The 22,942-nt window shown below is 40.8% G+C and overlaps 1 protein-coding gene across 4 annotated transcripts in view; it reads left to right on the top strand.

Moving 5' to 3' along the window:
* col16a1 (collagen, type XVI, alpha 1) overlaps positions 1–22,942 on the top strand; it is a 64,247-nt gene that overhangs the window by 35,298 nt on the left and 6,007 nt on the right. For 3 of the 4 annotated variants that reach the window (XM_069176453.1, XM_069176454.1, XM_069176456.1), the window contains 51 exons: positions 265–309; positions 407–502; positions 779–817; positions 1,742–1,777; positions 1,891–1,926; positions 2,024–2,146; positions 2,860–2,895; positions 3,388–3,420; positions 3,638–3,766; positions 4,044–4,088; positions 4,433–4,468; positions 4,558–4,611; positions 5,086–5,136; positions 5,227–5,370; positions 6,396–6,431; positions 7,417–7,524; positions 7,909–8,031; positions 8,119–8,172; positions 8,297–8,338; positions 8,704–8,739; positions 8,822–8,875; positions 8,974–9,042; positions 9,134–9,187; positions 9,573–9,599; positions 10,885–10,941; positions 11,286–11,330; positions 11,474–11,545; positions 12,375–12,428; positions 15,440–15,493; positions 15,714–15,833; positions 16,075–16,116; positions 16,228–16,299; positions 16,417–16,461; positions 17,130–17,174; positions 18,633–18,686; positions 18,767–18,820; positions 18,931–18,984; positions 19,078–19,122; positions 19,224–19,277; positions 19,359–19,394; positions 19,477–19,539; positions 19,624–19,695; positions 19,810–19,863; positions 20,009–20,053; positions 21,111–21,155; positions 21,389–21,442; positions 21,605–21,658; positions 21,755–21,805; positions 22,385–22,474; positions 22,595–22,630; positions 22,746–22,790. In XM_069176453.1, the coding sequence (XP_069032554.1) occupies positions 265–309; positions 407–502; positions 779–817; positions 1,742–1,777; positions 1,891–1,926; positions 2,024–2,146; positions 2,860–2,895; positions 3,388–3,420; positions 3,638–3,766; positions 4,044–4,088; positions 4,433–4,468; positions 4,558–4,611; positions 5,086–5,136; positions 5,227–5,370; positions 6,396–6,431; positions 7,417–7,524; positions 7,909–8,031; positions 8,119–8,172; positions 8,297–8,338; positions 8,704–8,739; positions 8,822–8,875; positions 8,974–9,042; positions 9,134–9,187; positions 9,573–9,599; positions 10,885–10,941; positions 11,286–11,330; positions 11,474–11,545; positions 12,375–12,428; positions 15,440–15,493; positions 15,714–15,833; positions 16,075–16,116; positions 16,228–16,299; positions 16,417–16,461; positions 17,130–17,174; positions 18,633–18,686; positions 18,767–18,820; positions 18,931–18,984; positions 19,078–19,122; positions 19,224–19,277; positions 19,359–19,394; positions 19,477–19,539; positions 19,624–19,695; positions 19,810–19,863; positions 20,009–20,053; positions 21,111–21,155; positions 21,389–21,442; positions 21,605–21,658; positions 21,755–21,805; positions 22,385–22,474; positions 22,595–22,630; positions 22,746–22,790 (3,018 nt within the window). The remainder of the gene's footprint in view (positions 1–264; positions 310–406; positions 503–778; positions 818–1,741; positions 1,778–1,890; positions 1,927–2,023; positions 2,147–2,859; positions 2,896–3,387; positions 3,421–3,637; positions 3,767–4,043; positions 4,089–4,432; positions 4,469–4,557; positions 4,612–5,085; positions 5,137–5,226; positions 5,371–6,395; positions 6,432–7,416; positions 7,525–7,908; positions 8,032–8,118; positions 8,173–8,296; positions 8,339–8,703; positions 8,740–8,821; positions 8,876–8,973; positions 9,043–9,133; positions 9,188–9,572; positions 9,600–10,884; positions 10,942–11,285; positions 11,331–11,473; positions 11,546–12,374; positions 12,429–15,439; positions 15,494–15,713; positions 15,834–16,074; positions 16,117–16,227; positions 16,300–16,416; positions 16,462–17,129; positions 17,175–18,632; positions 18,687–18,766; positions 18,821–18,930; positions 18,985–19,077; positions 19,123–19,223; positions 19,278–19,358; positions 19,395–19,476; positions 19,540–19,623; positions 19,696–19,809; positions 19,864–20,008; positions 20,054–21,110; positions 21,156–21,388; positions 21,443–21,604; positions 21,659–21,754; positions 21,806–22,384; positions 22,475–22,594; positions 22,631–22,745; positions 22,791–22,942) is intronic. The other variant, XM_069176455.1, reaches the window with a different exon arrangement.

The following is a 22,942-nucleotide window of genomic DNA, read 5'->3' on the forward strand; positions in this document are numbered from 1 at the left end:
TGAATATGAAAGTGCTTGTTGATGTGACTTGAATCAGGCAGGCAGAAAATATTGCATATGCACCACTGAAGATATTACATCTTGGCTCTGCAATTCTTCCTCTTTGTGTTTCCTGTTGTAAAATGTCAAAGAATTGAAGGAGATCAGTGTCTTAAAGAATTTATGAAGACATTTTGGAGATGGATTTCAGCATTCAGAGTTCATTTGATTACTCTGGGCTGACATTGATGATGTCACTTTTCTCTGTCTGTCACCATTTCCCAGGGTCGAGGAGGGTCCTTCTGTGTAGTCGGCCCCAAGGGACAGAAGGTCTGTGTGCAGTAGGTCTGGGACTTTCCATCAACCTGTCTGTCACGTATTCAGTCCACTTTGGATTTAATATATCTGTGTTAAATTTGTTTCTCAGGGTACCCCAGGTATGGTGGGTCCTGAAGGGCTGGCTGGGGAGCCAGGTAAGCCTGGATTTCCAGGCCTACCAGGAGTTGGAAAGCCAGGCCCTCCAGTGAGTGTGCTTTTTCATGAAAGAACTCTGGAGGATAAAAATAGAAGGATATATATGCACTTCTTGGGTCGTGTCCTTGCATTGATTATTTCAATGTCCTCACATTCCTAAGAGATGGTTTTAGTTTGACTAATACATAGTTTTATTAGACAATGCTTTCAGATGTGCAGGACAGTACTTGGCAGAACTCCTTCTTCTGGTGCAGATTTCATTGTCCTTGACAAAAGTATTTTAAGAGAGCCAATTGAAAAGATGTATGCACTTTTTTATTGCCAGGGTCCTCCTGGTGGGGCAGGTGGCGCAAAAGGAAAACAGGTGAGCTTAAATGTTGGCATATCACTTATTAACTAATAAATTGTTGCATATGTCCCTATTTACTATTTGTGAAAGAAATCAATACCACTCACAATTTGGGATATTTGTACATCAACGGGTACATCTGAAGCTGCCAGAGGGTACAGAGCAGTAACTTATCTAAAAAGTAAGATTTAAGATGTTAAAATATATATTCACATATTTGTTTTAAGGGGGGAAAAATAGTTAGCTAGTTAGTAGGAAATTTGAAGTAACAGCTAAATGAGTTGAATAGTTGGGTAAAAGTAATAACTAACATTTGAAATATTTAACCAACAATAACAGAAAAAGGGTTAAATTATCCAGCTAAGTAATACATGATCACTTGAAATGGTTTCAACATTCAAACATTTCAAGTGGAAATGTTTGAAACTTTAAGTCTAAACTTACAATTTAACATTTTGTATGAAAAATTATTGTAATCGTATGCATCTCCATTAATATAATTTAATATAACATAGTTGTTATATTGCAAATCCAACTTGCAGATACACACCTTTATCTCGGGTTTTAGATAAGCAGCATTTTTCTGTTTTAAAAACAGTCGGCAAACATTCATCATACTGCAAAGTTGAAACATCCAAAAGAAGTAACAAAGACTAAAATGCAACTTTGAGTTGAAAGCACCTTTAAATAACATCATCTTTATAATACATTCACAGGAATACATTCGGAACATGATGGTTGAATTGGGCGCTTCAAATGATCGCAGACCAAGATTGCATCTCCATTTTATTAATGTTAGGTTTTCAGTTTGGTTGAAATATTTCATTATTATCTGTGGATTCAGACGATCTTAAGGCCTTTAATCTAGCAGATCAAAATGACACATTACAAGGAAAGCTTTTTGTTGGATGGCTTTCAGTTCTCAGTTTGTGTTCACAGGGAGATTCAGGAAGGGACGGTTTGCCGGGAGATCCGGTGAGAGACTCTTTTAAACATTGATTGGTATTCAGTAATGTATGCATGAGCTTCCAATAGACAGCATTCCAACTGTGAGCTAGTGTTTGACTGGGATTCTGCTGTTTTCATAGGGACCGAGAGGACCAGCAGGAACTAAAGGAGAGAAGGTATAATACCACGTAAACACCCTCCTTAATCTCTTTATCTGCATCTGTGTGCTCTCACATCGACACATTGCGTGTTTGACTCGTGTACAATCTTCAGGGTGACCCCTGCGAAGTGTGCCCGGTGCTGTCTACGGACACGGGCAACACAGTGGCTTTACAAGGAGTCCCTGGCCCGAAAGGAGAGCCTGGATTACCAGGGATGGGAGAGAGAGGCCTGCCTGTAAGTACAGCAGTTTGACCGTAATGTTAAACTGTAATGTATTCTGCACCTGCCCTGAATGTTCTGTTTTAACATCTTTACGATCTTGCTACATGTTTTATTAAGGAGTTGTAGACACAGTCTGAGCTGTGAGCTGACAATTGAACCTTGAGCACTAGTTTGATAGTGCATATATTTTATTTCTCTTATCGTTCTGAGGGAAAGTACAGCGTTTATTTCTACCTTGGGGTTGTATCTGCCCTTGTAATTCTCACCGCCTTGCAGCAGCTCAAGAGGGAAAGGTGGGATATGCTATGAAAAGTTTATTCTCCAAGGTAAAAGTACTTTTCTTAATATAATCTCGACGTGTCTTTCTGTCTCTCTAATGAGCCAGGACTCAACATATTGCACATTGTGTTTCTCGTTCTATTCACTCCGCATCTTCCCACTTACCCCAGCAGGTGAAATCGAGAGTGATTTGTGTGTGTGGGGGGTGGAGGGGGTGTGGGGGTGTGTGTGGGGGTGGGGGTGGGGGTGGAGTGGGGGGTGGGGTATAAATCTGGAGCCTTATGAGATTCTCTGTGCAACGATTTCCAATAGTGCCAGGATCCATCTATCATACCTGGTTAGGGCAGAAGGAGAAGGAGATGTGACCTCACAAAGTTGAACTAGCAAAACTCTTATTTCTGGATCACTCCAACTTCCCTATGCTCTTTTATTTCTATATTTACCAGGGGCTTCAAGGAACAGATGGCAAGGCAGGACAGAAGGTATAGAGTTCCCCCTTATTCATTTACAGCTCATGGTTCATTCATATTCTCTCCAAGTGTGACCTATACACGCTCATCTGCATTCCTACAACTTCAGATATGCTAGCATCAGCATCGTAGACTTTCTCCTAAAGCAGATGCAAGCCAAGTAGCTGAACTAAACTCCACAAAACCCAGAAGAGACAAAAGTTCAAACACACACACACACACACACACACACACACACACACACACACACACACACACACACACACACACACATTCAGCACCCATACACATGGCCACCTAAGTAGGTCTATACCCATGCATTTGTACAAGAATACCAAGCTGCTGAACACCTATCTACACACACATTACTGATATACTCCCACATTTGCTTTATTGCAATGACCAGTGTGCAGTAATGTGTTCAGACATGTTATCTCAAAGAAAACATGCTCATCAAGGTGAGCCGGGACTAATTTTCTTTCATGGATGTCTATGTTTTGGCAGGGAGAACCAGGATCAGGTGGCAAAGGAGAAAAGGTCAGTTTGACAACTTTATTGAATTACTTGTTTAGACCTACTTTATGTAGCTGTCAGAAAGATAGACAAGCCTCACCTGTGTTGCCCTTGTCTTGGAGGACCAGAACATTTCCAACTATATTGATTTAGATTGTTTTTTCCTTGATTGACTGTTCTGACATGGATAATCATGCTAATAGAATCTTTGTCCCACCTCCAATGTCCCTTTGTGCTTTAGGGAGAGCCATGTTCTGTGTGCCCGACTCTCGGAGAGTTATCCCCTAAACTGGTTCCCGGTGTCATGACCCAAAACCTACAGCAGAAGGGCGAGAAGGGAGAGCCTGGGATTGGACAGAAAGGAGAGCAGGTAAGTCTGTTTCAGTAAATCTAAATACAACACTCATAAACACAATCAAGATGAAAACAATAACCAAAGGTCTGTTCTTCTTTGTGTCGGAGGACTTTGGTCCTACTGTAAGAAAACAATAATATACACTAGTGCAAAAAAACCTATTGTATAATTGTTTTGTTTGACTATATTTGTTTTCTTAATTCTGTTTGCGTCGGTAGGTTTGCTTGTATGTGTGAGCAGTGATAAGAACCTTCATTAAAATTATGTATTGTCCATTTCTTCTGCTCCACAGGGGGAGCCAGGATATGTTGGATCACCTGGCCTTAGAGGAGAGAAGGTAAGTTACATAAAAAGAAACAGTGGGTGACCTCAATAGCAGACAGGGCTTACATAAAGGGAGCTCAGTTAGCAGGTCTCGGAGTGAAGCTCTTAATAGACTTCATGAGGAAGATAATCGCAGCAGTGCACTAATTTTAGGGCCACAAACTGTCTGCCATTGAGATTTTCCCCAGCGGGAAACTTATTAGTGAAAATCTTAGGTAGTCAAAAAAAATAATTTGACATGGCTGCCTGTAGGGTGCTCCTTACTTTGAAATGTGAATTACCAATTTAAAAGACCCATCCATTTTTATCAATTCATAAAATTCAGATTTTTATTTTTTTTTATGTGCTCGTCTGCAGGGTAATGCAGGCAGCAAAGGAACTGATGGTAAGCCGGTAAGTTCACATTCAGTTCTTTGAAAAGCAATGTTCTCCATCATATCTTGAATCAGCAAAATTATTAATGATATTTATCTATGTAACAGGGAAAATCTGGACCTAAGGGACCAAGTGGCAAGGACGGATATAAAGGGGCAAAGGTAGGAAAGCAAACTGATCCTCCAGGTTTTCATAGAAACAAACATCCAGTGTTTTTCTTTTTTCCCTGTTTCTCTAAGAAAATAATGTACAAAGTGTGACCAGTTTCCCATTTTACTTTGAAAAGGCACATGCGACAAGGGCACCTAATTGCCACAATGTCAGCTTTTAAATGCACTTTTTCTATATTTAGAAATAAGCCAATTTGCTGGAAACCGGTAAAATTGCTGTTTAGATGTAAAATTGTATGTGACACACAATTTCCAGCCATTACTTTTTCAATTTGTGAAAAAAAAAAAAAAAACAACAACACTTCTCATGCAGTTTTCATAAGCATTCACTCCTTCTGGTTTGACGTCTGTGTGCATGCATCTCACGCAGCTGTGAAATGAAACCCATCTACATGTGCATATTTTTACCAGTTCACACTTTATCTTAATCCATGCCACTGTAACGTTATATTTATGTTTTCCCAGGGAGGACAAGGGCTTCCTGGTCTTGGTCTTCCTGGCCTAAAGGGTGATAAGGTACGTGGAGATCTACTGTATCTGTTGGCTTTGACTCCTTTAACTTGATTGTAATGCAAACTAACCTTTCTGACACCCTGTCCCCCTCAGGGCGAGTGTGGTTTGTGTCAGCCATCAGAGGTTGGCAGTGGAGCTGCCAGCATCCAGTTGCCTGAGGGAACAAAAGGCAAACCGGGAGAACGCGGCCCCGCAGGGCCACCTGGACCGCCGGGGCTTGGTGACGATGGCAAACAGGTGCGCTGTATGAAAAATATATCAATCACACAAATATTTTGAAATGAAATCAGATTAAATTGATACAACAGTACTCAGACAGTGTTTTTGGAACGAGAAACTTGCCTTGTTGGCAGTAGATGCAAATTGGTCAAAAATGAACACGTGCTGTCCTTACATACCCAGCATTACAAAATGTAAACTGCAAGCACAAGAAACACAATATTAATTGTCAGATGAGGAAAGGTCAAGGCCTCTCCAGAGTTTTTGACCTTCCCGTAGAGGGCAGTATGTTTCCCTCTGAGCACCTACACTCTTACCAAAAGAACCCTCAACTCTTTAATATTTGCTACTTAAACACATGAAATTATTTATGGTGTGGTGTTTGTACTTTGCTGAAGTTTATTAAGTTAGGACTTCCCATCCAATCTCACAGAATGGTTTGAGTCGTATATTGTAGATATTCACACCATTTGTTCAATTGTACTTTGTTATTGTGCTTTATGATGAATAAACTTGGAAGAGTGTCACAGATTACAACCCAAGAACAAATCAAAACAGAAATAACTTTAACATTACACATACGATTACATGATCCATTACTGATCTTCATCAGAATTAGTAACAGAAATCACATTATAGAAACTCCACAAAACCAAAGCTGCTTCTTGGTATCCTATTTTGTTTTAGAGTGAAGCAGATTAAGGACCATCTGAATGAGTGCAAATTTGGAGATGCTGAAAGATTTTACCCCCTAGGGCGAATCAACCCATAATGCTCATTGTACAAACAGGATATGCAGAGATTCTTGTCTTACCATAGAATTGTTACTAAGTATAATAAATCTCTGTTGTCTTCTGTCACCATCAGCTGTGCGCCTCTGTGGTTATCTTTATGTCAAGAGTTTTGATTTTAGCAGAATGGATAGAGGCTTGCATGATACTTACAGATGACTGCACATGTGCTTTGATAGTGAGTGCATGAGTGTGTACTTGTACTCATGTAACTTTTTGCATTTGTATATCACCTTCTATTTGGTCTGACAGGGTGCACCCGGTCTGACCGGAACCCAAGGAGAAAAGGTACATTTCCTGTTAAAGTCTCCCTCTGATCGCCATAAAAAAAAAAGCTATTCTGTATATCTATTTCCTCTCACTGTGTACACCTGCAATGACCCAGCAAGAAATTCATGCCACATTTAACAGCCCTGTTTTCAGCTGATTAATTAAAACCAACTAATAAGTCTCCTGGGTATTCTGCAAGGCTTTTTAATATCTCAATGTCCACATACCCAAAATACCTTAAATAATTTATTGAAAAAGGGATGAGACTATTTTGGATTCTCCAGTGGCCTTGAGAGACTGTCACATGCTCTTAACTAATTTGACATCTACTCAGACCAAGGTTGTCCTCAGGAAACGTACCTCTCGAAAGGATATTTTAAGGAGCTCGGGCACTTGTACTTAGGTTCACACTTTATTTTAGAGGATCAAATCTGTCTTTTGGAACATTCACATCACTTTACCCCCCCAAAAAACCCTGAGAAATAAATCTGCCATCAACAGAGCCAAGCGGCCTTAAATTACTTTAAAAACTCGTTCACATGAATCACTCTGCTTCAACTTCTAAGCAAAGCCAGATACTTACTGGAACACGGAGACTGATTCCTTTGTCCACATTTAAGAGCTAAATAAATTGTCTGAATTTTTTACATAAACCCAAAATACTGGCCTGTTCACGGGAAATTCCTTCTACCCTGTGGAGCTTTCCTGTAAACATTCAAAAGTTATCTTTCTAGTCAGTGTTTCCCACCAAAATGCATTGTGGATGTTGGTAGCGTCGAGTAAATATGTTTATTGCATTTCCTTCCTCATAAAACGTTTGCAAAGCCACCAGCAGTATTCAAATGTCAATAAGTATAATGTGTATACAAAATGGGAACCCACTCATAAAAACATTGCTTCTTAGCAATAGTAGTACTGTAAGGCATTTATTTTAAGCATTGTGAAAACTACATAGAGGTCCCTATCAGGCCTTTTGTTACCATAGTCATTTCAATTTGACCAGGGCGAACAAGGAGACCAAGGAGACAATGGATTGGACGGAGCTTCAGGAACCCCAGGACTGCCCGGAGAGCCTGGTCGGGATGGACTAATGGGCTTGAAGGGAGAGAAGGTACATTGTCCATCGCCTGGGCTGTCGAGTCAGTTCAGCTTTGCTGCCCCTTAATTTGCATCTTCTGATTGATTTTTTTTCAAATTAGTGCCAGAAAAAATGTAGCAGCCATGTGCGCTGTGCAGTCCCAATCCTTTTCCACAGGCCATGCATGATGGAGATGTAATTGTTTCTTTTGAATGGACCTGGCTTTTGTGTCTCCATCTATTGTGGACACCTAATTACAGGTGACCACTGGTCACACGCTTATAGCGCAGATGGTTTCCAGTGGGTTAGAAATGGACACTGACTAGCTAAATGGGGGGATTGAAATGTTTTTTTTATGAAGTGTAATTCTTCCCAAAGTTCTCTGGATGATGTTTTGGATTTGCTGTGTTTTTCCAGGGCGATGCTTGTACCAGCTGTCCTTCTTCTGGCGCTGTGGTGGGTGATGGTGTCGCTGTGCCAGGCTCCAAAGGAGAGAGAGGAGACCCTGGTCCCCAAGGAGAAGGGAAGGCAGGCAAAAATGTAAGGGAATTGTGTGTGTGTGTGTGTGTGTATTTATTTACTTTTAGCTCTGTGCTATGAGAATTGTTGATGACCATCTCATTTCAGGGAAAACCAGGTTTACCAGGTGTGCAGGGCCCTGCTGGTCCCAAAGGAAACAAGGTATGAATGTTCATTTATTGTATTATCACATTTATAAATACATGCATAGGGTTGTACCTTTTCATGTATCACTGTCATTTCAATCTGTGTTGTACCCCCCCGCCCTCCCCCGCCCCTCCTGTAGGGAGAAACTGGAGTTGCAGGAGTCGGTCTGCCGGGACCACAAGTAAGGCTATGTCCTGAAAAACACACCTGGATCAATAAAGCAGTTTTATGTTGACAGCTGATGCAGCTGTTACAAAACAACATTAACAGAATTTTTATGAGGATGTCCTCCTCCTCTGAGCTCACGAATATTATCCTATGATATCAGTGGTTCAGAGTTTTCCTGCCTTTCAGATCAATCAGTTAAGTTGTAAATAACCATCCAAAAATAATCCTGGGTCGCTCTCTCTCAAATCTTTTGATTCACTGTTGAATAATATTAGGTTGACATGGAAAAGTCAGTCCTCTCCACAGTCTTAGTTTTGTCCTCAGACCACCTAAACCTTCTGCATCTGTTTTTGTTTTGTCTTTGTTTTTATGCCGTAGGGTGACAAGGGACCAAGAGGGCTTGCAGGAATTGTAGTAAGCTTCTCTCGTACTTCTTAAGACCTAGTTTTCTTCACTAAATGTTCAGAGTTTGGTCTAATCAGTGCATTTTATACAGGGGCCTCCTGGTGTCGGAGGATTCCCTGGCCCTGTTGGCCCTGCTGGGGGAAAGGTAGCATAGGACAGAGTGTTTAATTCCAAATTATCATTGCAATACACAACCAAAGTTCTGTTCACATGTTGGATTTACTGTTGGTTTCTTGTTCACAGGGCTCCAAAGGTGATATTGGACTTCCCGGACCACAGGGGCCGTCGGGAATTGGAGTAGCAGGGCCCCCGGTAGGATATAAATGTGTCTTTTTGTGTGGGTATATGGTGTAATGCTTTATCATCTTCAAACACTGAATCCTATTTATTTTTTGACCCACAGGGAAGAGATGGACTCCCTGGCTCTAATGGACTGCCGGGGGCCGACGGCAGACCTGTGAGTTGTCTTTTTCCTTCATTGTCTTAAGTGGGTCTTTTATTTGCATGCTTTTGCACGTGCATCGGAAATTTGAAGATTTCTAAGAGAAATTCAAGTAGCAAACTTGAGTCGTTGCCTCTGCATTAGCATCTGCTCAGAGTTTTAATTTTCTTTGAGCCTCTTTGGGAATTGTCCTTGATTTAGGCATCATTTGTAACCAAGGATGTATGCCTCAATCCATAACAGAGGCAATGTCTGCTTCCATCTCATCCTCTGTCCCCTGATCTTCGCTCAGCTCACTGCCCCGTGAGCTTTCTTCTGAAACAACAAAGCCAGAGTAACTAAGTGTTTGCCTTTGTGTGTCTGTGTGTGTGCGCCTTTGCTCTGTCTCCTTCTCTTGCAGGGACCTGATGGAGCTGCGGGGGACAAGGTAAGTCTACCGTTTTGTTTGGATGAGGGGAACTGGAGGGGGTTTGAATATAAGGGGGTGGAACAGATGGTAATCACCAGAGATGGCTCAACACCCCCACCCCCCCCTCCCAACCCGGCAACCCTACCCCCTGCCTCAGACACACACACATGCACCGACACACACATGCACCCATCAGCCTCGGGGCACAGATAGAGTAGCAGCGGAGGTGACAAGTGTACTGTTGCTGGCAGACAAGAGGAGGTCCAGGGGCCTTGAGAGAGGGAGAGTGTGTGAGACTATTAATTACCGCATTCATCAGCGCCACCAGTCCAGATTGTCACTGAGAGGGTGGGAGAGATGAAGAAGCAGTGGAGGCAGTGCTTAAGGGTTGGGAGGGGTGTAAGATGTGGGACTTGAGCGGTTTGCGAAGGCTGAGTCAAGAGGAATGATAAAGTTAAGAAAGAGATGAAATATAGAGAAAACAAAGACAAAATAGAATAAGTAAGAGTATTCACAGTATTTGTTCTGTGTGAGTCTGCAGCCATTCTAGCAAAGCTCAAACATACTCTAAAAAAAATCTGGCTTGGGTGTCAGAGGGAACTAGTGAGACTAGGAACGTGCCTTAACCGAATGTGAAGTATTGTGAATCTTGATTCTTCACATTCTTATATTATTGTAAGTACTGGTTGTAAGTAACTGCAATTGAACAGACCGTCTATCTTTTCTGTTGTTAATGTTCTGAGTAAGAGACAGGCAAAATAAGATGTTTCTTGTCCTTGCTCCTTTTCGGTGATCACATGTTTAAAGAAGAATTGTGTTTTGATTGTGAATCACTTTTTTTTGTTCATATTTTCTGGATAATTTTGTGCCATACAATGAGAGAAATAAATAAAAATGAAATTAAATAATTGGGGATATCACACGGGCTCCGCCTATTATCAATGTTAAGTAAATTAGTTATTTCTTTGCATCATAGTGCCATACATAATTTGTAGACATGCACAAAATTACATTTTTATGGACAGCTTAATGTAATCAAACAGTTGAAGTTCCTAATATGGTATAAAAAAAAAACACTCAAAGCATTTCGTCCCCTCCAGGTTTAAATGTCATTGTGATGCATAAGATTTGAGACTTTAGTAAAACAGAACAAAAGAGTCCTGAAAGCCTCCTGACCTTCTTAGAGTAATAAGAGTAGTTTTAATATTGAATGAGGACTCCGTTTTTGCAGGCTGTGCTTAAAATTGTGCAATGAGCTTCACGTTAGCTTTTTCATAGGTCTTTTTTTTAATGTATATTTCAGGGTGAACCAGGAGAGTGCAACTGCATAATGCCTGTACACACGGGTGTAGGCGGACCTGTGAGTACACACACACACACACACACACACACACACACACACACACACACACACACACACACACACACACACACACACACACACATACATGTCGGAATAAACATGAACATGCAGTTGATTTAACGTAGAGCTTTAATGCTCTGGAGTCTGAATGCACAGATTTCTTTGAACATACTCTCAGAGGGTTTATTATGACTCCACATGGGTCAACATGCTGGATTTTTTTTCTCCTCTGTATCTCTCTTTGGTTTGACATTTGTTGTATTATTCTTAACTCACTGTAGCTTTCTGTATATCCTGCAAGCACCAGTGCTCCTCTGATTTTGACTATTCCTGCCTTCCAGGGAGCTCCGGGAACTCCAATAAACATGTGGCAGCCCGGGCCTCAGGTCTGATCTGTCAGCTAGCAGTCCTGTCTGACAACTTGGGCTTTGTTTCTGTTGTTACTTTGCAAACTTTGTTCAGAAAATCACAGTTGTGTTTGACTGTGAGTGTGGGGTGTCATTTGTGGTCATGCCTTCATATGTTGCAGGGCCCCCCTGGACCTCCTGGCCCGCCTGGCCCCCCTGGGTCTCAGGGAGATATTGGAGTCCAAGGACCCCAGGTGAGAAAAAGGACCTGTAGGATGGTGAGGGGGATATTTCTGCAGTTCAATTCAGAAGCTGCTCTATCAGCCTGAATTGAATTGAAAGCTACTTATGACGAAGGCTCTCAGCTTGGGCACTTTGGGTACATAAATAAGGCTTTGACATGCTTTGCATGTCGAGGGTGAATAAAGTCCATCAAATGCATGTAGGAAATGGACTTCCATCATATAAAGTATGTGCAAAGAGCTTGGACACAAAAAAGATCAAATCAAGTTCAAATGACAAATTGCACTAACCTATCTGGTGCTTCAAGCTTTAACCCGTCTGGGAAGCAACTGAACAAACTTTCAAAATGTCAGTCAAGACATGAACAGTTATTTGAAGGTCTGGTTTTAAATACAAAAGTTCACAGAATAATCCAGGTATCAAAGGTATGAATTTAATTAATTTGTAAAGTGAAGCATTTAAGCCAACCTTCAAATAAAGTGATTCTCTGTTCTGTGCTGCAAGAGTCAAAGGTGTAAGAAAGACATCCGAAGTGGTGACTGGACTGACGAGGTCATGTCTTTGACAAGGATGCATTTGTTTTAAAGCAATGAACTCAAAATATTTCCAAATGGAAATATATCAATTTTTGTTAATTTTTTTTTGTTAAAAATTAAATTAATTAGGATTAGATGTTTTTTTTTTTTTTTTTTTTTAAACTTTATAAGACATGGCAGGAGAGGGAACCGGTTCCAGCTTTTTTATCCTGCCCCTTTGACTCTGCCTTAACCATTGGTGGAAATGGGAGTGGCTAGCCCTTGACTGGCAACAAACCAGTTCAACCTCAGTTCCTTCTTTCAGGGTATCCCTGGAAACGACGGGATACCGGGGAAACCGGGTTTGCCTGGAAACATCGTAAGTAAAATTAGAGAAGAAAAGGAGGAGAGGCGGCTCTTTGTCTACTGATTCAAAATCTTGGGGCCTTATGTATAAATGACGCAAAAATGTAATGGAATTATAAAAAGATGGTCCCATAGTTTCATGTGTGATTATTGGATTTTAGAATTTCAAACAAGTTTTTCGAGAACTCTAATTATTAATTTAAAGGAGCAATTAGGTCATACATGGGTATGATTTGTTAAACATTTTGTTCTAAAATTCAGATTTTATTATGCCATGATTAAAGTGTTTTAGATGTTGTAATTGTCCTGTCGATTTAACCTTTTTAAATCATAACTTTTGAGCACAAGTGCTGCTTTTAGGGAAATTGCTGATCCCTGACAAAGGACGGAGATAATTTGTTTTTTTCTGCACAAAACTAAAAGGGGTTATGTAGACATGCCTCCATTTCATAAAGACTTATATAAATTACATGAAATGTATGCAGGAAACACTACGCTGACACTGAGATTTAACCTGTTCATTATCGAGACTCAGGTCTGTTTTAAGTGTTATCTGTGGTTTCTGACTGCATATAGTGTCAATTTAGTTTCTTTCAAGTCTGTTTATGGCTTAATTGCATTAGGGGAACATCAATGCTGATCTCCAGCCAGCACTCAAGGGGAACTTCACCTTCAACACATGAATTAAAGTAGTTTAATGGAGGAAAGGGAGGTCCTAATGTTTTCAAAATTATGTTCTATAAAGTCTCAGCAGAAAAGTGTTGATTGGTTGCACATTAAGGAGCACCTCTATTGTTAAAATGACAACACCCACAGCCATAATCTGCATACTAAAATAGATCAACTGGGGAGAAAGGCAGAAATGTATCGAAATTTTACCGAGTTGGTGCTTAAACACAGACTGATCCTTGAATTGCCTAGAGTGGAAAAGTTGGCACCGTCTGTTTGTCATCGACTCAATTGTGGACACACATCGAGATTTGCATTTTGCCATAATACACCTATATAAACCAATCAAGGCCTCTCTTCCAGAGTTCTGCAGGTACTATTGCTCTAAAAGTAGCAACACGGCTACTTTGTCTTTAAAACGTAACAGCATGTTGCAGTGAGAAATCACAATGTTAGCAGATCCGTGTAGAGTGTGGCACAAGTGAAAATAGCACAGTGACATATAATTATATATAACCTTCTTTCGAGCAAGTCTGTTAATGCACAAGGCCGTGTTCTAGCTCGTATAACAGCCAATAGTGTGCAGCATAAAATAGCCTTTCTAGCTAATGGCTCCAGTTTGAACAATGTCAAATGGATTTGTAATGACTTTGAAACCAAGCCAGGTGCTATTGACGGACTCTCTCAGTGGAAAGGGTCCCACTGCTTTGAAAGGGAGCTGACCGCCTTTCATGGTAAATGTGATTGGGTGTGTGGAATGAACAGTTTTATTTTGAAACTAATTATAAATAGACACTGTAATTCCATTGTGACAACTGGCAGTTTTTTTTTTCTTTTTATTGAAAAATGAACTATCACATTACCAGTACGTGTGCTTGTGCTTTTGTCGAGGTACTATGAAGGGTGTGTTCTGCTGTTTGTAGCACCATTCCAAACACTACATTTTTTTCTGATCTCTCGACACTATTTAATTAGAGCTACTTGGTCGCCAGTTAAAAGGAAAACTGAGCTTTTGTTGTCTTTTTGTAATGTTAGCATATTGTGAGGTATGTTCCCCCTGTGCCCACATAGGTTTTCTCCAGGCGCTCAGGCTTCCTCCCACAATCCAAACACGCACGTTAGGTTAATTGATGATCCTTAAATTGGCTGTAGGTGTGAATGTGAGTGTGAAGGGTTGTGTTAACCCTGCAATTTACCGGTGACCTGTCTAGGTTGTACGCCACCCCTCGCTTAGTCTAAGATTGGATTGGCTCCAACATTATCAGAGGTAAAAGTGTCTAACTACTGAGAAGATCTACAGCGACATGAACAAAAATTCCATTCTTAGCTGGACAAGCCTCTTAGTTGAAATATCTTCAGTTCTGCAGCCTTGGTAATCCGTTTTGTTCTGACATCATGTTGAATGAGATCCTCCTACACAGTCACATTTCTTGGAAAGGTTGTGGCAGCCAGGTTTTTGCAGCTTTTGGTGATAAAGTGAAGTGTGTCCTTTCTCAAGTGAGTTCAACAACTGGCATTTTTACAGCAAATTGCAGTACAAATAAAGAAAATGAGTGACAACAATATTCAAAAAAAGGTCATGGTAAATCAGCTAAGTGAAAGGAGTTGGTATTGGAAAGTGGAGTGTTTGTATCAGACAACAGACCTTCGTCACTGCACATTTTTGTTTTTATATCTTTTTGAGGGCATTCAATGCCTTTCATTTATGTAGTACACTTTTTTGGCAGTTCATATGTAAGACATTTTTAAACATCAGCATGGGTGTCAACCTGATTGTAAGAGTGAAAAACTATTGGCAGTTACAAATTTGGAAATTTACGAAACAGAAAACATTCGTCAAAAGACTTAACATTCTTTTCTAGTTAGTTTAGTTAGTCTAGTTCCTCCATTTCATCATCCATACATCTATACATTTTCATGGAAGAACAAAATGTCAGCATATTGAGATTTCTTCCAAATAAATGCAGTACCCCATCCATGTTAAAATTAGTATGTAGTATCCAACCAGGACCGAGGTACTGTTGTGTCTTTGTCATGAAGAGTCGCAAGCATGCACGGAACTCACAAACCATTTAATAGTTACACTATAAATCACACCAAGCTTGAGAAAATGTGTTCGCATTGGAGTCTGATCCTTATCAAGGAGTGATGTCATTGTGGTGTTGTTAAAGGAACCCTACGTCATTACAGCGTTGAACTGTGTATGGAGAGCAACATTGAGAGACTTTTTTTGTTGTTCAATTGTGGAAGTGAGGAGTCAATGTTGATTATGTTGGCTTCTCTTAATTATTGTCTTTGATGCCATGAATTCTTGTATTAATATTATTTGAATTCCTATTTTCCTGCCCTGTCTAGAATCCCACTGGACTACACCAGCTGCCTCAAGACTCCACCGGAGTAGACGAAGATGTAAGTTCATCATTACAGTGGTGCAGTTTCGGGAGTGGGGATTTACACTCATGCTCTTTGCTTTGCCAATTTTTGGCATGACAACTGTTGATCAGTGTGTTGTATTTTACTTTATATGTTTGTATATACTATGTATGTGTGTATATACTGTATGTGTATCTATACTGTATATGGGTGTATATACTGTATATGTAGGCGTGTGTCTGTGTGTATAACACAGGAGGGCTGTGAGGGGGGCTGTTCCCAAGGTTTGCCGGGGGTGCCAGGCATGTCTGGTGCCAAAGGAGAAAAGGGAGACCAGGGCAAGCCTGGTGCAACCCCCTTGGACGACTGTGACGGGGTGAGACTTTGGGGGACTCTGAAGTTTCTTGTAGAAACGGTTTCAGCTTCACCGTTTTCTCCAAATTCAGAATCATATGAAATGTTATCAATTGTACATTTCATTGTCTTTGTTGTTCTGCTTTGGTGAATGCAAAATGACAGTCCCTCATTTTGAATTGTGTGCAAGTGTGCATGGCTTAATGTGACTTCGCTCTCAGTGTGACAGTCAGGCTTTGCTCTGAAAACATATTCTCTTGCAGTGTTTGGAGAGGGAGCAGAGGGAGCAGGCAACACAAGCAGTGGTCAGTTGAAATCGCTGCCATGTTAAGACAGACACATGCATACGTGTACGCAAGTAGGGACGTGCATGCACACGTTAGTATCTTATCTTGGTTTTTTTTTTTGCCTCACAGGGTGGTCAGTCCTGCACAGGGACACCTGGACTTCCAGGAATGTCTGGATCACCGGGAATAAAAGGAGATCAAGTGAGTTACTGTTAATTTGTCATGAGGATTTATGTGCGTCTACCTCTGCTCAAGTTTGCATTTCTAAATGACTTTCCAGAGATTGGGATCAGCTTTCTGTCTTTATCTTTACTTCAGGGTACGCCAGGACAAAGAGGCCAACCTGGAATAGCAGGAAACATGGTAGGGGTTTATCTAAACTTTAAGATTCAGCAACATATCTCAGTTTAGATTTGTCAGAAGTTTATTTATAGTAGAGGTCTGAATGTTTTTTAATAATATCTGCTAATAATAACACTAGAAAGTTGTAAAGATGGACTCTTTTTGTGAAATCCTCATCTACTATATAAGTGCCAATATCATGTTAGAAAAGTTCTCCAGTAGTTTGATGACATCTTTTCCCAACTTACCACTCTGAAAAAATTTTTATGAACGATACAGGTTCAAAAAGTATAAAGTACATCTTAATCACTGCCTTACATTAGAAGGGAGAAGATTTTTGTATTTTGTTATCATTATGTTAGAGCAGCACCGTTGGATTTTTGTCTCAAAATTTGGACTTGGTTGGAGCTTCTGTTTGCCACTTTCCATGAACTCACAGAGCCACCTGCTGGTCTCAAAGAAAATGTTGCACAATGTGGTCCAGAAAACCAAACTCTTAAGTGTTAATTCACACAAAACACACTAGAGCCCTGTGCTGCGATGCCCAGCGCAGTATTAACCTAATTATCAGGAACAAATTGAAACCTGCTTCAACCAGAGGTGTAAACCGACTTTTATTTGATCAGGTAGTTCATTATCTTTCAGTTGCTTTAAAGTGCTCCTTTTAATTTGTTTTTTCCTGTTCACAGGGACCACCTGGTTTCCCAGGTCCTCAGGGCCTGTCTGGTTTAGCTGTAAGTTTCATTCACACTTAATTATTTGTTCTTATTTAATCAGTAAAGGAGGACGTTAGAAATTGTATTACAAGTGCAATAATGTCAAAATACTCTATTACAAGTAAAACGTCTGCATTCAATTTTCTACTTGAGTGAAAGTATAGAGGTAACAGTTAAATTGAGGTAAAGTATCAAAGTAAAATTATTCTTTCTGGAAAAAAAGTTTGACATTTATTGATTCTTTACACTGATATGTAAGTGGTATTTAACTGCTATAGGTGGTTGAGGTGGAGCTAGTTTTAACGTCTTTGTATACATTTGGGTAGGTTAGTCTAGTTGTTCCCACACAAGGGGCTAGTCCCTTTCCAATGGGTCACTGGTTAGAGGGCTTGTCAAATGAATAACGAGGCAGAAAAGAATAAAAAGGCTGCACAAATTTGTATTCTTTTTTTTAAACTTTTCTCTAAAATATTGAATAATTTTTCCTTTTGGCCTTCAAGCTGTTATTTTGTTATAGTATAATGACAACATTGGAAGGGAAATGACAACTGCTAAATGTTTGAAACATGACAAGAGGGTCTAACTTCGTCATTTATTTTTTGTAAGTGGCGATAAGATTGGGAACCGTAATTTTCAACCTAGCAATGTCATTTTTGTTTTCTCAAATGCTGATCATCTCAGTTTTAAATCAAGCTTCCCTTAATTATTCCAACTTTGCCATCTCTCCATCCCCATGCCCGCCTGCCTGGCTCTTTTGTGACAGTTATTTCAGATGAGGACAATTTGGTTGTCTCTTTCTCCAGTTGTTAAATTATTCCCTCATCTAAGTGATGGAGAGTGGGACTGCGGCGCAGACGGAGCCCTCCCCTTCCCCTTTCTTCTCATACAGATTTATTGTTTTCGCAGAACAGAGATGCTAAATGGGTGAGCTGTGTGAGCACTGCATGGAATCCATTCGCAGCGTAGTAGCACTTTATAGCAGGTGTTAGCTTCTGCTGTGTGCAGCGGCGTGTCTGTTTGTAGTGTTTGTGAAACACAGGGAGGGAAGTGTGACCCTGCTGCTGAATATGTTACTCATACTAAAGAGTTTGGAAGTCACTCACAATGATCACCTCCCACCTCATTCTCAGTCAAATTAATTAGTATTTACTTGTTTGACTTTGCAACCCTCAATAAACACTCTAATAGCCAAATGTGCAAACTACATAAATAAAGAAAAACTTAAGCAGCTGAAATAAAAAGTAAATGTTTCACCATCCGAGAGCTGAATCACCATCCTGAAGCCTCACTGAATAGAGCTGAGGACAAAATCAAATGTAGGCAACCCCACAGGGAGATGATCCAAGCCAGTTAGCTGTTTCCTCTCTTTGATATTCTCCTTTTTTTTTATTTCCACCAGGGGAGGCTCTCTTGCAGACATTCAAATCACATCCTCTCCTTTATTTTCTAATCTTTCCTCACTCCTGTCATCCTCAGGGTCAACAGGGTGAGCGAGGGTCACCCGGCCTCACAGGAATGAAGGGCGAGCAGGTAAGTATGTGACAGTCAGGTTCCCTGAAATTATACCATGTAGATACCCTGTTTGATTGATTGTATGATCTTTACCACAGGGCCCTCCGGGGACGCCTGGCTACCCAGGAAGCATGGGGCCACCTGGAATGCACGTAAGTTACTCTCCCTGCCTCATTATAAAGGAACTATGGTACTAAAAACATCCTGACAGCTTACCGACATGTGCGCCGCCACTGATTCACTGCCTGTATGTGTTTGTCAGGGACTGAAGGGTGAACGTGGCACCTCAGGAAGCGGTGGTCAGAAAGGAGAATCAGTAAGCTGCTACACCAACACTGTTATGTAATACAAAATTAACCTGCTGCTTGTGTTGTATGTTACTTGCTAACTTTTTTCCTCCCTTCTGCAGGGTCCTCCAGGTAACCCTGGGTATCAAGGGCAGGCTGGCTTGCCGGTCAGTGTTGCATCATACATTTTTCCCTGCGATATGTCGGATCTGGCTTCTTCATTATCATTTAAAAGTTGAATACCTGAGAAAACATTTTGTGTCTGCAGGGCATTAAAGGGGACACAGGACCAGCAGGGCTTGTTGGTGCCAAAGGGGATCAGGTTTGTATAACACACATTGCACATTCACATAGTAGAACAATTTTAAAACAAATTTAACACATATTAATGTTTTTATTTAAGGGTTTCCAAGGACAATCAGGTTTCCCAGGACCACCAGTACGTAAATGCCATAGCTCCTCAAAAGTAATTGTTTGTCTTTGGAATAATTGTAGTGACTTTGTATATTATTATATTCTAGGGTCCTCCAGGTCCTGCTGGCAAAACTGGAAGGGAAGGGCTTTCTGGGCTCAAAGGTGAAAAAGTGAGTAGAAATCAACATTTAGCTGTTTCTGAATGACTTTACATCTAAAAATATCACGTGGAATGAAAATCTTTTCATTCATAGGGCAACGGTGGAGCTCAAGGCACTCAGGGACCAACTGGATCCCCCGGCTCAACAGGCTCCCCAGGGTTGATGGTGCATCCGTTATTATTTTCATTCTATATTATCTTCGTTTGACCCGACATATCTATATGCTGCATGCTATTTTGAGTCTTCATCTTCACTCTCCACTCATGTTGGCTATGAAAGGGACCCCCTGGCATTGAAGGAATGGATGGAAAAGATGGGAAACCAGGGCTGCGGGTAAGTCACATGACTCGCATGACTGGCGAGCCCACACACATGCAGAATATCCATCACGTATTAAAGCTATACTGAGTATCATGCATTTAATAGCTGACCCTTGACCTTGGCTGACCCTTGACCATGGCTGTTTTTTCATTCTCAGGGAGAGATGGGCCCTCCAGGCCCAGCAGGACCACGAGGAATCCCAGTGAGTATCACCTCGAACATTTATCTGACCTGATCTGATTCTCTGTCCGGGAAACAACATGAATTAGACATGAGAAATATCGATTATGTATAAATTACTGTTTATTCTTGTTTGCTTTTGTATTAACAATCTAATCTTGTCTGACAATTAATATTCACAGTTACATAGTTGCATATAATGAAAGCTTATATTTCATTGTGAAATGGGTTAAGATTACTAATTAAAGATTACGTTTTATACGAACATTGATGATTCCCAGAGGTCCTGAGATGCGGTAAATGTAAATCTCTTACTCCTCCAATTATTTACATCAGAAACATCCCCATTATTTCAGCACACACTGCAGCTTCTGGGAGACCCAATCTGTTAGGCAGACTTTTAATCCAATGCATTACACTTGTATTGCCATGGCTCACCCTCAGTTTCACAAACAGCAAGCTAGTATGCAAATCAGTCTGTATGATGAAACCTTTTATATTAAAAGCTCTTTATGGAGAGGCGGATTGACAAAGATAGGTGAAATACTTGTGCTCCGGATATGTGACTGGGTTTACAATTATTGCATGTGAAGGAAAGTTTGAAGACAGCTGTGATGATCTTAATTCTTGACTCTTGTAAAGTGTCACAAGCAACAGCCTGTGCAAATTAGCATGGAGCGTGACACGTGATCTTCCACTCACCTCACCCATGTTGAAGACTGCATTAATATGTGCAGTCATTACTGAGTCTTGTTAATGTTGTATATGTCACTGCTGATGTGACCCCATTTCATCTTTTAAGCTTCCCATCTTCTCCTCAGATCTTCCTAACTTTCTGTCTTATGTATCAACACAGCCGAGGTGGTGATATTCACTCACTGCAGTCTGCTCCAGTGAAGAAGAAACGAGTTTCTTTCTTTCTCATTTCCCTCTCTCGCTCTCTGTATCTCAGGTTGTGTTCTACCCGAGAGCAGGTGTTCAGGATTTCAAAGACACGTCTGCCTCTTCTTTTGGCAGCTTTGACTTTGACAGATTTTTATACTGTATCAATCTCAATTCTCTTTGATGTCTGTCCTCAGGGATTCAAAGGGAAAACTGGCCACGTTGGCTTTCCCGGACAGAAGGTTAGCCAACAATTCATTGCTTTACCTTCACACAATGCCTGTCTGTTTGTCAAGTTACATTTGCTGTCTCCCGCTTGTGCACGAGGCCGAGTTGTTTTATCAAACTAATAATTATGTAGAAAATAAGGTTTTTATTATTTCTCTATCTCCTTGTTTTGAGTCTCTTCTAGTGGAGTGATTTATTAATCTCATGCTTCCTCTTTTGCCTTTTCATTACTTTCTCACCCCTCCAGGGTGAATCTGGACCTTCAGGTCCCCCCGGGTCACCTGGCAGACCAGGACATGAGGCAAGTATTTTTGTTTTCCATCGTCCCCCCCCAAAGTCGATTTGGCTAAACGTCAGAGAGCACATTGATAATACGTGCATAAAAGTTCAAAATAGGAGTTAACATATATTATCGTCAGTGTAACCTTATAGAAGCCTAAAGGTTAATCTGTGACCTTTCCAGGGCGATCCCGGTACCCCAGGAGCTCAGGGTCGACCTGGACCCTCCGGCCACGTTGTAAGTTCACTTTTGAACCTGATACATTTCTGATATATTGATATTTTAGTATGCTCGCATGTTAAACTTGAATAATGTGTTTACTTTTCCCATCAGGGTTCTACAGGTTCAGCTGGACCTCCAGGTCCTCCTGGTCCACCAGGAGAGGTGAGAGGGAACTTATCAAACATGATTGAATGACTTAAATGATTACATCCGATGAAGGTTTTATTTGTCAATCTCAAGGGGAAAATAGGTTGTTGTTTTCGCAGCCAAAAGAAAATCAAGAGCACAGGAGACAACAAATAACATCAACATTAATTCTGATATTTGTTGTCCTCTTGTACCGACACCCTTTCTACCAGCACCCTAGTTTAAAATTGTGAATATTTAGAAATAAGTCACCATGGTCCTTATCTCTGTTAATCTCATTTTATTTTATTTCAATATTTATGGCCTCTGTAATTATTTTCTGTAAACAAGAATAATTATGATTACTGAAAATAATTACAGAGGCTATAAAAATACATAACATGGATTAATAGAGATAAGGATACGATGACTTTATTTAAAGATTCACTTTGTTAAACTAATGTGCCTGTAGAAAGTGCATTATTTACTCTGTATTATTGATATATGGGTTTAAGAGAGAAGGTGAAACAAAGACATTTGAAATTCTGTCCTGCAGCCGAAAGCATGAACAATAGGAGATAATCTTTTCTTCATCTTTTCTCCCTCGCTCCCCAGGGTATAAAAGGAGATAAAGGCCAGGATGGAGAGAGAGGTCTCCCAGGGATGGTCGCACCCCCAGGACCACCTGGGCACCCGGGGCCTATGGTTAGTACTTTTCAACTTGTGTCAACTTTTAAATCTGTCCCCTCAAACAATTTAATTAAACATCAGTCAAACTGCTAGCCTGCCAATACGTCTCACTTAACCTTTTCTTCTGTCTTTTAGGGAGAGCCAGGCAATGACGGTGCCGCTGGTAAAGATGTGAGTAATGTCTGGGTGTGGTGTTTGTCCTCTTTAAAAGTATAATATGGAGAGATTGATGTGGTGATGTGTGTATTTCATTCATTGATGGATATTCCCGTCTTTGTTTGGACAGGGAGCGGCAGGCCTGCCAGGGGACAACGGGCAGCCAGGTCACAAGGTAAGAGCAGACTCTGGTGCAATCTTTTGTGAGTGCGTGTCGTCAAGCTGAGCATCAACCATCCATTACCTCCCCGTACCGTCTGAACGCAGCGAGATACAAGCCTTTAGCCCAGGGAGACTGATGCCGGCACACTGCGTTGCTGAACACGC

Source organism: Embiotoca jacksoni, unplaced genomic scaffold (assembly GCF_022577435.1).
Source record: "Embiotoca jacksoni isolate LCO1_2020_lvr unplaced genomic scaffold, fEmbJac1.0.p SCAF_7, whole genome shotgun sequence".
NCBI classification, from domain to species: Eukaryota; Metazoa; Chordata; class Actinopteri; family Embiotocidae; genus Embiotoca; species Embiotoca jacksoni.